This window comes from Scyliorhinus torazame, chromosome 1 (assembly GCF_047496885.1).
Source record: "Scyliorhinus torazame isolate Kashiwa2021f chromosome 1, sScyTor2.1, whole genome shotgun sequence".
Taxonomy (NCBI): domain Eukaryota; kingdom Metazoa; phylum Chordata; class Chondrichthyes; order Carcharhiniformes; family Scyliorhinidae; genus Scyliorhinus; species Scyliorhinus torazame.
Window position 1 is genome coordinate 121,930,300 of NC_092707.1, and position 15,992 is coordinate 121,946,291.

General features: G+C 42.8%; 1 protein-coding gene across 4 annotated transcripts in view; it reads left to right on the top strand.

The window, feature by feature from the left end:
* Window positions 1-15,992, top strand: part of LOC140411613 (sestrin-1-like) — a 157,522-nt gene that overhangs the window by 130,832 nt on the left and 10,698 nt on the right. For 3 of the 4 annotated variants that reach the window (XM_072500674.1, XM_072500683.1, XM_072500680.1), the window contains one exon: window positions 11,871-11,936. In XM_072500674.1, the coding sequence (XP_072356775.1) occupies window positions 11,871-11,936 (66 nt within the window). Of the gene's footprint in view, window positions 1-11,517; window positions 11,611-11,870; window positions 11,937-15,992 lie in introns of those variants that run through there. The other variant, XM_072500685.1, reaches the window with a different exon arrangement.

Sequence of the window (15,992 nt, forward strand, 5' to 3'; positions counted from 1 at the left end):
AGCTGTTATGTGGAGATTTCTTTCACTAGCCCTATGCTTTCTTACTCTACTTCACATTCTCAACAGCCTTCCCATTTGCAATTTTTCCTTTTGTAGCTGTGGAATAAATAACTTGCCACATTCTGCATTTGGTTGCAACTTCGTTATTGTTTAGATGTATATCAAATATCACTGAGCAACTTTAAAATGTGATTGAGTACAGTGTTGACAAATAGAGAAGCCCTTCAGTTTTTGTTTGAAGGGGCTCATTGTTCGGATCTATTACCCAGTTTCTCCATTCGTTATGCTGTTAAACTAAGTAAGTTATTTTGTGAAGTGAACAACTGCCACCCACCCTCTCTGTATTCGACTGCTCCCCTCCCCAAGTTGATTCATGCTTCCAACATACTTCACCTCCTGTGGAATGCATGGAGATTAATGCTAAAATTTTGGAATATTCTGACTGGATGTCGATTACAGACCATTTATCCACTTCTGCCTACAACCGCACCTCCTTATTTTACAAATATGCAGGCCTTTTTGAATGCCTCAAAGATGCTGATTGAGTCAGAGTGGGCTTAATTCTAATAACATTCGTCAACATATCAGACCTGACACTGCAGCATCCCCTTTATTTATTCTGATAGTGGGATGATATTGGTATCCTATAAATACTGTTTCTGGATATTCTGTTAGTTTGAAAAGGAACAGCTAGGAATCTAGTTGACTTTTTGTCTATGCCAAAGTCACCCCAAGTAGTAACAATGAGGTACTTTTTGCAGCCACAGCACTTGTTTGAACTTGCAAAGATTTAGTTTTAATATTTGCTTCTCCCTTTATCCATATTTTAATGAACTGCCGAGTTATTTTTAAATGCATCAAGCTTTGGGAACTATGTGTTTCACCGAGCACCACTTCGCTTTCTCTCAGATTCATTGAATTTGTGAATTCAGCATCTTTTTGTCCTGCAGCTGAACATTCGGATCGAGATTCGAACATGGGGTTCAGAAAATTGTTGAGGGCTTTCTGACTGTTCAGGAATAAATAAAATCCATTTATAAATACTTTGTTCAACTTGCATGAGTTGGCCCTGCAGTTTCTGGGCATATTCGGTGCCGTAACAATATAGTCTAAAACTCCAGACTGGAGCGAAGCACACCATCTTAATTTCTTGAAGGTACTTGTTCAAATGCTTCTTGATTCTTTTTTTTGAGTATCATCCATGAGTGTTGTTTGGTTTTGGTGCTCTGAAAGCTGAGTTTAGAGCTGAGATGTAATTGTAGGGAATGTATGTATAGTTATACCGTATTAGACAGCAATAGAAATAGTTCTCCTTGTCAGGGAAAAGCTATTGCATGTTGTCATATTTTAGAATAACATTTTTTTTTAAACCCCTTTGAACAAGCTTTTGGTCATAATTTTATTCTCCTGTGTCACAGTGTCAAAAATGGCTGTATTGATTTTGTTCTTACCGTGGGAGGTTTCGCTGTTCAATGCACTGCGCAGTTATAAGTTGTTTTACCTGAATCATAGAGCAGGGTGAGCAGAATGTTCCAAATGAACATAATTCTTCCTCCAGCTTCCCAACAAGTTACTTAACATACACCAGCGATCAGATCTGCAACTTCCTTGGGCTGTGTGCACAACCTTGTTTTAAAGCTATTTTTTTCATCAATTTAGGAATTGCAATAGCTTCAGAAAGATAATTGGATACATGAAGAGTGCTTCTCTGGCAAGAAACTGTTGTGTGTGCAAAGGTTTTAAAAGAGAAGAAAAAGTGCAACACCGGTTGATTGATGTGAACTTGGACCATGTTTCCAATCTTATTGGTAGCTACTTTCAATGAGGAAATTACCTGACTGATGACTATTGGCAGAAATGCCATTTCTTATTTTGCTCTTCTTTGGAAATTATAAGAGCTGCTATTTGCAGTCCGATCTGTTCCTGTTCCATATTTTATATAACCAGATCAGATTTCTGATGTGATCTTGATTCTTTAACCTGCCTTTCCCCTCTGCTCTGTCTCTGCTCTGCTCCATAGCTGGCTCTGTTCAGTACAATGCGAACAATATAGCACAAAAACTTGCATCAATAGCAGATTTAACTTTTGAAGCTGTTTTGCTCGATTTTATTTTTAAAAGCAATTGTATATTTTCTATTGGATGATAAAGCTGCTGAGAGACTGATGAAAGAAATAAGGGAAAATCCTTTACTGTAAATTAGGGCATTGGAGAGAGTGATGTCAGCTGTGGTTCAGTGGGCAGCACTTTTTCCTTTGAGTCAGAAGGTTATACAGTCCACTTCAGGACCTGAGAGAAAAAAAATCAAAGCTGGCATTCCCAATGCAGCACTGAGAATGTGCAGCGCTGTGAAAGAATAGGTGCAACGTTAAACCGAGTCCCTGTCTGCTCCCTCAAATGGATGTAAATATTCATGGCACTGCTATTTCCAAGAATTAAGGAGTTATCCATATTCGATATTTATTCTTCATTTAACATTGCAAAATCAAATGATCTGGTCTTTGAGCTTGTTATAGCCATGAAAGATGCTGGATAATGCCTGACACCTAGCCCCAGGCATGGTGCTGCAGTGCCTTGAGGGACTGGAGAGCTTCCGACCAATCTTTATGCATTGAAGGCTCTCGCTTGTTTATTCAAATGTATTAGTAACTTAAGTCCCAGGTGAATAACGTGTAAATCACTTTTTGAGGGTAGAATTTTGGAGGGCAAGAGAATTTCCTGCACTGTGATTTGTGGTCTTGAATCATAATCCCTAATAGCACAGTGAGTGTACCTACATATTGAGGACTTGAGTGGTTCAAAAGGCAGCTCAGCACCTTCTCATGGACAATTAGGGATGGGCAACAAATGCTGGCCTAGCCAGCGAAGCCCACATCCCACAGAAATGAATTTCAAAAAACCATTGCCGTTTTAGAGGAGCCTGTTTAACATATCCAGCACAGAATCTATATTCATGCAGCATTCCCTTGGTCCTGCGCACAGTCTGTTGGCCTAGATTATGTGTTGCAATCCTGCATTGGAGTCTGAACCAATAATCTCCTGACTCACGGGCAAGATTTTGAACCAAGCCATGCTTTGTTGAAATGTGACAGAAATAAAAATGACACCAGTTTCAAAGTCTACTTTTTCATCTGATATATGTTGACACTGGAGTGAGAGTACAACTCCACTGGTTTCCGTGCTACTGAGATCAGCCGTTTGTGACCGATTGCTTTAAGGTCAACACGGGTTTCAGTATAACTTCTGTCTGATGTAGGGCCTCCTGTTTGGGTGGATCATTAGAGACTCTGCCATCCAAGAGCTTGTGCTGTTAAAGGAGAGAGTACAGTTCTCAATACTGTCGACATGTAAAGAGGAAAATTTTAAAAATATATTAACTTTAGCTTGAATTAGATATTGATCACATTTGATTTTCAGGAAGTGGAGGAGATGAAAGTAGGAGGCAAAATGGAATTAAATGTTTGTATCTGAATAGGCTTAGCTAGGAGAGATGTGTTGTTTATAAAAGTCACTTATATAAAAATGTAAACAAACAAGTGGACAACAGTTTGGAGGTCATAATACCAAGGGCTGAATTTGCCCCCCCCCCCCTCACTGGCAGGATTGGGGAGGGGGAAGGGGGGGGGGAGGGAGAGCCTGCTCTTCACCTAATTAAGGCCACTGTGGTTCCTGGGGCTCCTGCCACTTACCAGGTCTCCAATGCCCGACACCTAGTGCATGGTGCTGCGGTGCCTTGAGGGACTGGAGAGCTTCCGACCAATCAGATTGGCTGGCTGCATTCCACGGTGGGACTTCGTCCAAGTGGGGACAGAGGTTCTGCCCGCTACCAATCGGCACACGTTGGAGTTGGTGGGGATGTGTTCCCCCACGGACTCTGGATGATGAGGGCTCAGCCCCTGCTGTCTTAATTCAGGGCCAAGTCTAAATGTTTTAAAGATAAACATTTTTAAAATGTCAACCCCCACTCATGCTAAAGGAGTCATTCAGTACATTGTTTTAAGATATATTAACACACTAAATGGGTTATGCAGGGGTTTCAGATATAGTTCTGCAAACAACGTTTTTGTTTCGGGGAGCATAAAACTGCCTCTGGCTTTAGTGTTTGCGAATGCAGCTTGTGCTGTATGAGAAGTGAATTTTCCTAGCATTAACTATGGCTTCTATTTTGACCTGTTTGTTTCTGTGTAAGATTACAGTGCCTGCAGTGTTATGTTTCCTGAGGCACAGCATTAATCCTGAACTTTCCTCCTGTAAGCATAGGCTCCATCAACAGACTTGTCGATACAGAACATTTTTGAACTAAGGTCCCTGTTGTCATATTGCTACCTCTTTTGAAAAATGTGTACGGCAAGATCCCTGATGCTGATCCCTGGGGCAGCAGATTTTTACTTGTAGAGGCTTTAATGATTTAACAACCACAACTTAACTTCAAGTTGCATTTTCGTACCCATTTCATAGATCAAATATTTTCTGTGGTTTGACTCATCAACCCTTGCCATGTCTCAAATATGTTGATTTGAGAGAGAAATGTTGGCCTGAACGCCAGGGCCTTGGTTTAATGGTTCATCTGAAAGACGGAACTTGTGACAATGCATAGTACTGCGCAGGAATATTGCTGGCCTTGATTTTTGTGTATTGGTCCTGGAGTGGGACTTCAACCTACAATCTTCAGACTCAGGATGAGTGTTACCACTGAGAATGACAAAGCAGAATAGGCCTCGATGGCAGAGTTCAATTCTTGCTTGGTACCAAAGCGGCTGTTCTTAGCAATTGTGGCTTTATATTTATTCTTTTCCCTTGGGGTGAAGGCTGCCAAGGGAGCCTTTGTCTTGGGAATTGTCCACCCGGGGACAGCTGTCACAGGATTGATCACACCTAGAAAAACATTTCCTCCGGGGTGAATTGCCAAGCTCGTGCACTTGGGTGAGCTAATGGAAAATGGCCAGGAAAATAGTCATAGTCTGCAAGGAAACCATAGCTATCTCTTTCTGTTAGAGAGAGATGTAATTTGGGGAATAGTACTCCACATTAAGCATTGGGAAAGACCAAGAGGCCAGTCCCTATGAACTACCACATTCGGTGCAGGGACTGGACCCACTTCTTGGCATCTTTCTGTATCACACTCCAGCCAGCTGAACTGGCTGACCCCCAATTCCGATGGGTGACCAGTGTCTGGGAACTGCAACCCAGTGGAAGTCACATCCTGAGACTGTGGCAGGGGAGAGGGAGGTTGTTTCAGTGGCACCTTTTTCAATGTAATAAAATACCTACCTCCAGGTGTGTCACAGCAATGTTAGTGAGCAACATATGACACCTCCACGAAGTGATATTGGGACAAGTGACTAAAAGCTTGGTCGAAGAGATGGGTCACAAGGAGCGGAGCACCTGTTAGAGGAGGACAGAGCTGGTGAGATTCAGGAAGGAAATTCCACAGCTTGGGATCTGAGCAGCTGAAGGCATGGTCACCAATGATGGAAAAGATTTAAAAATTGGGGATTCTCAAGGGACCAGAAATGGAAGAGTGACTGTTCGAATTGAGCATTGTGTACATTCCCCCTGCAATTCACAATGGGTAGCACTGTTGCTTCACAGCGCCACGATCCCAGGTTCAATTCCCGGCTTGGGTCACTGTCTGTGCGGAGTCTGCACGTTCTCCCTGTGTCTGAGTGGGTTTCCTCCAGGTTCTCCGGTTTCCTCCCACAAGTCCCGAAAGATGTACTGTTAGGTAATTTGGACAGAATGTGGCGACTAGGGGCTTTTCACAGTAACTTCATTGCAATGTTAATGTAAGCCTACTTGTGACAATAAAGATTATTATTATAAGATAAACCTGCAGGTGTCAGTATGAGCAGCCAAGATAGCTGAATTTGTCTCACTGCAAGTTTACTGAGAAATTTTAACGAGTAACACAGTAATACATGTATGGAAAAGGATGCTGACTAATCAAGAATAAGAGTAAGAAACTGGGTGTAAGCCAACTTCAATGGGCAAGAGTTTATCTAGCCCAGATAGATTGGAATAAAATATTCTACTAGCAAGCAAAGCTGTAAGTTGGCATTGGCTCCATTTTAAAGAAGAGAGATTTAATACAATCCAGGCATATTCCCACTAAGAGGAAGGGCAGGACAAACCAGAGTTCCCAAGATGACCCAGTATATAGAGATTAAAATGAAGCAGAAGTGTGCTTATGGCAGGTGGACACTGCAGTTGGGAACCAGGTGGAATATAGGAAGTTCAGAGGGATATTGAAAAAGTAAATCAGAGAAACGCAAAGAGAGAGTATGGGAAGAGACGGGCAGCTAATATAAAAAGGAATTCCAAAGTCGTCTCGAGACGCCTAGTTTTTTTTTTTTTAAAAACAAGGTGGCAAGAGGAGGAGTGGGGCTAATTGGACCAAAAAAGGGGGATTTACACATGGCTGAAAGACTAAACTGATACTTTGCATCTTTATGTCCTTTTCAAGGAAGAATCAAGGCAGCACGGTAGCATTGTGGATAGCACAATTGCTTCACAGCTCCAGGGTCCCAGGTTCAATTCTGGCTTGGGTCACTGTCTGTGCGGAGTCTGCACATCCTCCCTGTGTGTGCGTGGGTTTCCTCCCACAGTCCAAAGTTGTGCAGGTTAGGTGAATTGGCCATGATAAATTGCCCTTGGTGTTCAAAATTGCCCTTAGTGTTGGGTGGGGTTACTGGGTTATGGGGATGGGGTGGAGGTGTTGACCTTGGGTAGGGTGCTCTTTCTAAGAGCTGGTGCAGACTCGATGGGCCGAATGGCCTCCTTCTGCACTTTAAATTCTATGAATATGATGCTGCCCAAACACTCATTCCAGGTTAAGCAGCGTTTCACTTGCATCTCCAATCTGGTCTACTGCATTCACTGCTCCCAATGTGGCCTCCTCTATCGGAGAGACCAAACGCAGACTGGGTGATCGCTTTGCTGAGCATCTTCGGTCTGTCTGCATTCAGGACCCTGACCTTCCCGTTGCTTGCCATTTTAACCAAAGACCCTGCTGCCATGCCCACATGTCTGTCCTTGGCCTGCTGCAATGTTCCAGTGAAGCTCAACGCAAACTGGAGGAACAACATCTCATCTTCCGGTCAGGCACGCTACAGCCTTCCGGCCTGAATATCGAATTCAACAACTTCAGATGATCAGCTCTACCCCACCTCGACCCATTTGTTTTCATCCCATTTCATTTTAACTGTTTTAATATTTATTTCCTTATTAATGTATATTTAATTCTCTCCCCCCCCCCCCCCCCCACAATGTTATCCACCTTTCCTTCACCTTTCTCCTCTTTGCTCCCCCTTCCCCTCCCCCACATCTACAGTTCATCCTCTGATGTTAGTTTCTCTGCTGTTTGACCTTTCACACCTTTAGTTCTCGCGGGGACTGCCATTCTCACTCTTTCCCCTTGGTTTCTGTGGCCATTAGCACCCGGTTTCCCTGGGTTTCTGTGGCTATGACTCATCTTTCATTCTCACTTCACAGTATAAATATTTCCCACTTTCTCGGTCTGTTAGCTTTGACAAAGAGTCATCGGACTCGAAATGTTAGCTCTTTTCACTCCCTACAGATGCTGCCAGGCGTGCTTTTTATCAAGGACGAAATAACAAAACATCTGGATAGAAATTGTCCCATTGGGCAGACACAACATGGGTTCATGAAAGGCAGGTCATGCTTGACAAATGTATTGGAATTCTTTGAGGACATCGAGTGCGGGGGCAACTGGGAATTAGTGAATGTGGTGCATCTGGATTTTAGAAGACATTCGACAAGGTGCCGAATAAAAGGCTGTTGCATGAGATACCGGTGCACGGCATTATGGATAATTTATCGGCATGGATAGAGAATTGGTTAACTAACAGAAAGCAAAGAATGGGGATAAATGGGTGTTTTTCTGGTTGGCGATCCGAGGCTATAGGGGTGTGCCTCAGGAATCAGTTTTGGGACAGCAATTATTTACAATTGACATAGCTGATTTGGAGTTGGGGGACCAAGTGTAATGTGTCAAAGTTCGCAGGTCACACTAAGATAAGTGGTAGTAAAGTGTGCAGAGGACCCAAAGTCTGCAGAGGGATATAGCAAGGGTCTGGCAGATGGAGTACAATGTTGGTAAATGTGAGGTCATCCATTTTGGTAGGAATAACAGCAAAATGAACTACTACTTAAATAAAAAATTGCAGCTGTGCAGAAGGACCTGGGTGTCCTTGTGAATGAATCACAAAAATTTGGTTTGCTGGTGCAGCAGGTAATTAACTTCATTGCTAGAGAGATGGAGTTTAAAAACAGGGAAGTTATGTTGCCGCTGTATAGGGTGCTGGTGAGGCCACACCTGGAGTAGTGTGTGCAGTTTTGGTCTCCTTACTTGAGAAAGGATGTACTGCACAGGAGGGGGTGCAGAGGAGAATCACTAGGTTGATTCCAGAATTGAGAGGATTGGCTTATGAGGAGAGACTGAGTAGACTGGGACTATACTCGTTGGAATTTAGAAGAATAATGGGGGGGGATCTTATAGAAACATATAAAATAATGAAGGGAATAGTTAAGATAAAAGCAGGGAGTTTGTTTCCACTGGCGAGTGAAACTGGAATAGGGGGGAAAGCCTCAAAATAAGGCAGAGCAGATTTAGGACTGAGTTGAGGAGGAAATTCTTCACCCAAAGGGTTGTGAATCTGTGGAATTCCCTGCCCAGTGAAGCAGTTGAGGCTACCTCGTTGGATGTTTTTAAGGCAAAGATATAGATTTGTGAACAGTAAAGGATTAAGGGTTATAGTGAGCGGGCGGGTCATTGGGGATGATCCGTTATGATCTTATTGAAATGCAGAGCAGGCTCGATGGGCCAGAGGGCCTACTCCTCCTAGTTCAAATGTTCTGAGAACATCTGTAATAGGCTGAATGGCCTCCTTCTGTGCCGTAACTATTCTGTAAGTACAGTCACCTTTCATTTGCTTTATGGTTTTCAAGCTGTTTTGTTTCACGTGCTTGGCACTGGAGCAGTAACATTGGTTTGTTTGGCTTCTCCACGCTGATATTATTGAAAGCAGCACCCGTACTGCCATGACCAATAGTGCAAGGCTATGGGCAAGAGTGGAGGTGTGGAAGTAGGCTAAACTGACTTGACCTGCCCAATGGCCTCTTTCTGATTGAGGTGTAAGATGTTGATAGTGTACTGAAGCCCAGTCAGGTGGCGCACCCCCTAGTCACCTGCTTTCCTATAGTGTAAAATACCCTTTAAAAGACCGTTTTACTCGGGTCCTTGTGTACTAAGTAAATATTCTTTGGCACATTCAAAACCACGGCTGGAATACTCCGGCCATTCTCACCGGCAGAATCTTACAGTCCCACCGACAGCGAACCGCCGCCGCAGGTTGCCTGTTGGCAGGTTACATAGAACGGGAAACCTCATTAATAGTGGCAGGATCAGAAGATCGTTCCTCTGGCCAATGGTGGGTCACCTCAGCTGCCGCAAAATGCACTGGGGGAGGGGGGCTTTGAAAACACTGCCCATGTCTAATCATTCTCTCAGTCAGTTTTCATTTAAGCCTGATCTTCAGCTGATACCCCGACAACTCCTTTTTGAGTCTCTGAGCACAGGGCATCCCAATTTCTTTGACTCTTAACCTATTTTTGTTAACATTTTGTTTCAATTGTCCCCAACAAAAATGATTGCCCCCAATTGCCCTTGAGGGGGCAGTTAAAGTCAAACCACATTGCTGTGGGTCTGGAGTCAAATGTAGGCCAGACCAGGTAAGGGCGGCAGATTTCCTTCTAAAGGATATTTTTGAACCAGGTGGATTTTTACGACAATCTACAATTATTTCATGGTCCTCATTGGATTTTTTTTTTTTTTTTAATTCCAGATTTTTATTGAATTCAAGTTTCACCATCTGCAGTGACGGGATTTGAACCCGGGTCCCCAGAGCATTACTCTGGGTCTCTCTGGGTACTAGTCCAGTGACAATACCACTACGCCATCACCTCCCCACATCATTCTGTAAACCGTTGCAGGAACTATTGTCTTTCCTTCCAAAAATTTGCTTCTCATTACAGATGATGTTGTCTTCTTACACACACTCAGTAAAGGAAGGTGGCGGCAGAATCTGTCTTGGTTTCTCTGTACAGTTGTTGAGCTTTATATTCCAATGTCCCCTGTCCTCTTCTATCGTTGATCCTCCAGCATGTGCTGCTTTAGTAAATATATTTGTGCAGCTTCATTTAAGTGTTTTTCATGCACAAGGTTTGTCTACATAGTGGAAATTTTTTATACCGAAAGCAGCTGCTACATTTGGCTGCTCATAACTGAAGATCATCATTAAGTAGGATGAATGATGTGCAAACTGTCTAACCCCAAATTAAAAAGCGGGCGTGAGGTTGTGCTCATTAATTCCATGCCTCTCCTAGCTGTAAACTGTCAGGTAAATGTTGATTGTCTAAAACCTCATTCCCTAATCCCAAAACAAACTTTTAATCTCAATGTTCCAAATGGATAGGTCTAAAGTTCAACAGTCACATTGATTTTAGTGCAGTTCTTTTGTTTGGGATGGGGGATAGACCGACTGTGGTGGAGGGGGAAAACCCCTTGAGTCTCTGAGCTCATTCATTGTCCTTGAGCCTCTTAATGGTGATGATGGTGTAGTCTTTGTGAAAAGGTTTCCTCAATTGTTCACATTGCGTTTCCTTCTCATCGCTATTTACCCTTGTCTCTACTTTCTCAGACCCAATTACTTTTCCAATGCTGATGGTTAATTCTCTTTTTTCATCTTTTTTTAATATAAAAGTGTTCTCATTCTGGATTATCCTGTTGTTATATTGTTTAGTTATGCTTTTGAGATACTGTCAGGAATACTTGTGCAGTGTGTTGATGAGAGCTCTAGCCTTGGATGTGGGCTCCATGCTGTCTTGCAGTTAGTTACCTCTTACTCACTTTGAAGAGTTACATAAGCACCAGATTGATGGGACTTCAACCTCCTGGCAAAGCTGCAAATATGGCTGTGTTTATAGGATGGCGGGACTAATGACCCTGATCGAGATGGTTACTGCACTCGGATTGTGTGCCCTCACTGGGGTATGGTTCTGTTGGCATGGACTGGCATTCTAACCCAGTGCAATGAGGCTATTAACTTGCCTGACCTCATCCTGCAGTTATGACCCCCTGATCTTCACAGTTTAGTATTGTATATTCCCAGTTCAGTATTGAATATTCTATTCCCTTCCCTTAAATGAGTAATTGGGAGGATATGTTGAAGCTAAAAATTTACTCTGTGAGCAAATACCAAAATGTGTTTGAATCCCTTAAACACTGAAAACTTACAATTAAACATCTCTCTGGAATGGAATGCGTAACGGATGGATCCTGTGTTAGAACGCAGGGGCATGTTATAATTGTTGTTTTTTCAAAAGCGTAGCATGGTGAGACAGCAGCAAGGCATTCAGAATGAATCATAAACAGGAAGACTGACATATCTATAGAATAGAGGGTGTGAGCTGCTGATCGTGAGAGAATTGAGTTTTTGAAGGAGAATACGATCTAATGGAATATTGTACGTCCCAGAATCTAACCCTTGCTATTCTTTCTTTTCTGAAGTGTGACTGGTACCTGCTGACGATGGTGAGTTTAGTGTGTGTATAGCAGTACATAAATGTTTATAATGTAATAACAGTACAGGACAAGCAGAGACCAGTTGCTCCAGCGAGTCTGGACTGTAATATCTTGTTCTCACTTTCTGTTGAAAGCGTACATTTCGAACCCAAGCTTGCGGTAAAATGTGGAACAGTTTAAAGAATTGAATTGTCGAGGTTTGTTTATTTAATTTGAGTGAATGACTTGTGCAAGCTCTAATTGTACATTTTCTTCTACATTTTCTTTAGGATCGAAGAGTCAAAATACCTCGCCCATTAGGACAGGGTCCAAGTTCCTTCATTCCAGTCAAAGAGGCATGTGAAATTCTTTAACTTCTCTTTACCTGAGACCTGTGATTTTCATTGTAAAGATCATTTTGTGGTGTGTGCTGCAGCAATGTTTCTTTTCTGTATTTTTGTTTAGATTTGTAACACTATTTGTGCCTATTTTTAAAAATCCAGTTAATTTTTGTTAATTTGTGTTTTTATAAACCATGGTAATTGCTGCAGTAACATTGCTAGAGAGATGCAGTAATAAATGTGAGTAACATTTAATTCCATATTAAACTGATTTCTCCTTGATTCAGAGTTACTCAAGACCATCTCAATATTGTATGGAAGTTGCATCATGGAAATAATTGGTGCAACCGGTTTGTGCTGCTGTTTAACCTCCCCTGAGCTCGGCCTCTATGCCTTTTTCACTTCATACATTTGTTGATTTCCCCTTTCCCACGGATACTTTGATTCTTAAATGTTGACCTGACCTTTGTTTCAATCATTATCTCGGGTAATGCACTCTGCAACCCTTAACCCTGATCTGTGTGCTCCCATCATTAAACACCAGCGTCAAATTCACCTCTGTCCTGATGTAAACAGTACCAGCCTGAATTATTTACAACTCTTTAGATTTTACTGTATGATACAACAGCCCTGCCATCAAAGGCAGTGAATGGCAGCCATTTCCATCAGCAGGCTTGTTAGATTTGTGTTTTTTGTACTCCATTGGGAAAGACAGAGCAATTAGAATAGCGTCCAAAGACCAACATTGTTAAACCTTCCCGACTCTGTCTGGAAACCACAAAATATCCTGGTCAAATCTAGCAGCACAAAACTGCACAATCCAGATTTGTAAAACAAGGAAGCCTCTCCTTGTTGCCAATAAATTATTATATTTGGCATGATGAAAAGAGCCACCTCATTGAATAAGCAGCTTTTACTTGATGGTCCTTGTGTAGTGGACAAAGTAACGGAAATTGCTTAGACTGAAAATGGCAGAAATAGAAGGAATGTGGGTTTGGATTTGAAAGAAGGTTCATTGTCAGCTGTGAAGATGTCAACAGGGGAGTAGAGCATTAGATTGATGAAGCACTCTGGGTCAAGTTCAGAAAGTCCTTTGGACCATTTCCCAAAATCTATTCAAACTTCCTTATTTAATCATTTAAGGGCTAGCCTTGCATATTTAGAGAGCTTAGTTGGAGGATGGGTAAGAAACTGAACTGGAAGCCATATAAATACAGTGGCTATAAGAGCAGGTCAGAGACTTGGAATCCTGCGATGAGCAACTCGGCTCCTGACACCCCAAAGCCTATCCACGAGGCACAAGTCAGGGGTGTGATGGAATACTCTCCACTTGCCTAGATGAGTGCAACTCCAACAACACTCAAAAAGCTCAACACCATCCAGAACAAAGCAACCCGCTTGATTGGCACCCTTTCCACAACATTCAAACCCTCTATGTCCGATGAACATTAGCAACGTCATGTGTACCATCTACAAGAGGCACTGCAGTAACTCACCATGGCTCCTCCGACAACACCTTCCAAACCCACCACCATCTAGAAGGACAAGGGCAGCGGATACCTGGGAACACCATCACCCGGAGGTTCCTCTCCAAGTCACTCGCCATTCTGACTTGGAACTATATCGCCGTTCCTTCACTGTCGCTGGGTCAAAATCCTGGAACTCCTTCCCTAACAGCACAGTGGGTGTACCTATCTGGGGCAGCACTGTGGCTTCACAGTGCCAGGGTCCCAGGTTCGATTCCCCGCTGGGTCACTGTCTGTGAGGAGTCTGCATGTTCTCCCCGTGTATGTGGGTTTCCTCCGGGTGCTCTGGTTTCCTCCCACAGTCCAAAGACGTGCAGGTTAGGTGGATTGGCCAGGCTAAATTGTCCTTCGTGTCCAAAAAGGTTAGGTGGGGTTATTGGGTTACGGGGTTTGGGTGGAAGTGAGGGCTTAGGTGGGTCGGTGCAGACTCGATGGGCTAAATTGCTTGCTTCTGCACTGTATGTTCTATGTCTATACCTCAGACACTGCAGCGGTTCAAGGAGCCAGCTCCCCACCACCTTCAGAAGGGCAACTAGCGGTGGGCAATAAATGCTGGCCTGACCAGTGACACCCACATCCCATAAAGTGAATTTGAATTTAAAATAAGAGGGTTGGGGTGGATTCGGTGGGGAACTGAAAGTCTGGGGACTAATCAGTCCGAGAAACTATTGTGTTGTTGAAATGGATATTGTAAGCTGCTGCTTTTGGTTTAACATATCAAATGTGGAAGATCCTTGTTTGGGTGTCAACATTGCAAAAGGCGAGCACAGCTCAAACAAGTTAAGTCTCATCTAAATATTTTAAGTGAAACTTTGAAGCCAATTTCTTGCTGTTCTCTCAGCACATTCAATAACACAAGGATTTTCTGTTCCCTTTTTGAGAATTCTTAACTCTGCAAATTGATCAGAAACTTCTTTATCCAACACATGTAATATAGCAGAGCAATGAGAGCAAAAAAGTGATCTCATCATAGCCTCGAATTGCATCAGCTGAGAAGTTGTTTACTTGCAACTGTTCCTTGTTTAATATTTGCATATCATTGGACGCATCCTACATGGAGTTAAGTCATGCATTGGTTATTAAGTTTTAAGAAAAATAAATTAAATTAGAAATATCGACTCCAGTTCCTTGTTATCTACTCTGATTTCTATTCTCCTGCTTGTCCTTCCTTGTTCTGTTCCCACCAGCTGCATGAACTCTAAGCAGTAGGAAATCCACAATTGTCATTGCTTTTCCTCTGGTGTCCACACCCATTCTATGGTATTACTTTGAAGTGAATTATTGGGGATGTTGACAGCAAAACTCTCCCTTTTAAGCCCTGCGGGCACGAGAAGAGCTGAAAGAATGCACCGAGGCAATGAAGATACGTTTGAGGTTCATCGTGCTGAAAGTCATAGAATCATACAGTACAGAAGGAGGCCATTCAGCCCATCGAGTCTGCACCGACCCAGAGCACCCTACCTATCCTCACAACCTAACCTTTTGGACACTTAAGGGGCAATTTTAGAATGGCCAATCTACCTAACCTGCACATCTTTGGAATGTGGGAGGAAACCGGAGCACCTGGAGGAAACCCACGCAGACACGGGGAGGAAATGCAAATTCCACACAGACAGCGACCTGAGGCTGGAATTGAATCCAGGACTCTGGCGCTGAGGCAGCAGTGCTAACCAATGTGCCGCCCAAGTCCCGGAACTGTTGCTGTTTTTTTTGCTAAGGCATGATGGTGCTTCTCAATACTGTCATTTCGTCTCATTTTATTTTCTGCAGTGTTTATTTTCTTCCGTCTCCAACTCTTGCTCTGAAGGGTGTTCCACCCGAGTTGCCAGTTTTGAGCTGAGGCGGTAAGAGCATAAGAAGCAGGAGTAGGCTATTCAGACCCTCGAGCTTACAGTACCCCTCGATAAGACCATGGCTGATCTGGGCTTGGCCTCAACTCCACACGCCTGCCTGTTCCTCATAGCTCTGGACTCCCTTTTAGATCAAGAATCTGTCTATCCAGGCTGTGAATATATTTAATGACTCCGTCTCTACAAACTCTCTGGGGTAAAGAATTTCAAATAATAAAAAAATATTGTTAGCTGGCTATTCAAGCATGAGAGCTATCAAAGCTGAGCCTGTTGCTGTTCTGATTTTCATATTCAAGGACGCAGCATGGTCAGCCGGCTGCTCAAGAATCAGGTCAACTGTAGTGTCGTAATTTTGTATGTGTTGTGCAGTGGGGATATTTTCTGATTTTTTTTTAATTTTTTTTTTAATTTCAGTCCGTTTTTGTTTCAGACAGTCAAGTCTAAGTCTATGTTGTTATTAATGTGGATTTTGCTCACTTGTACTGCTCAGTGAGAATGGTGCTGTACTGTGGCAGTTTTAATACTACAGTACCTTGGAAACCTATAATTTAACCTCAAGACTCTAAATGTGCAACTGCGCAGTTTAAAATACGCAAGAAAAAATTATATACAGTATTAGTTGGAGATCAACGGTAATAATGGAGACTCAATTATGCGCAGCAACTTGTATTTGTACAACAGCTTAATGAAATTAA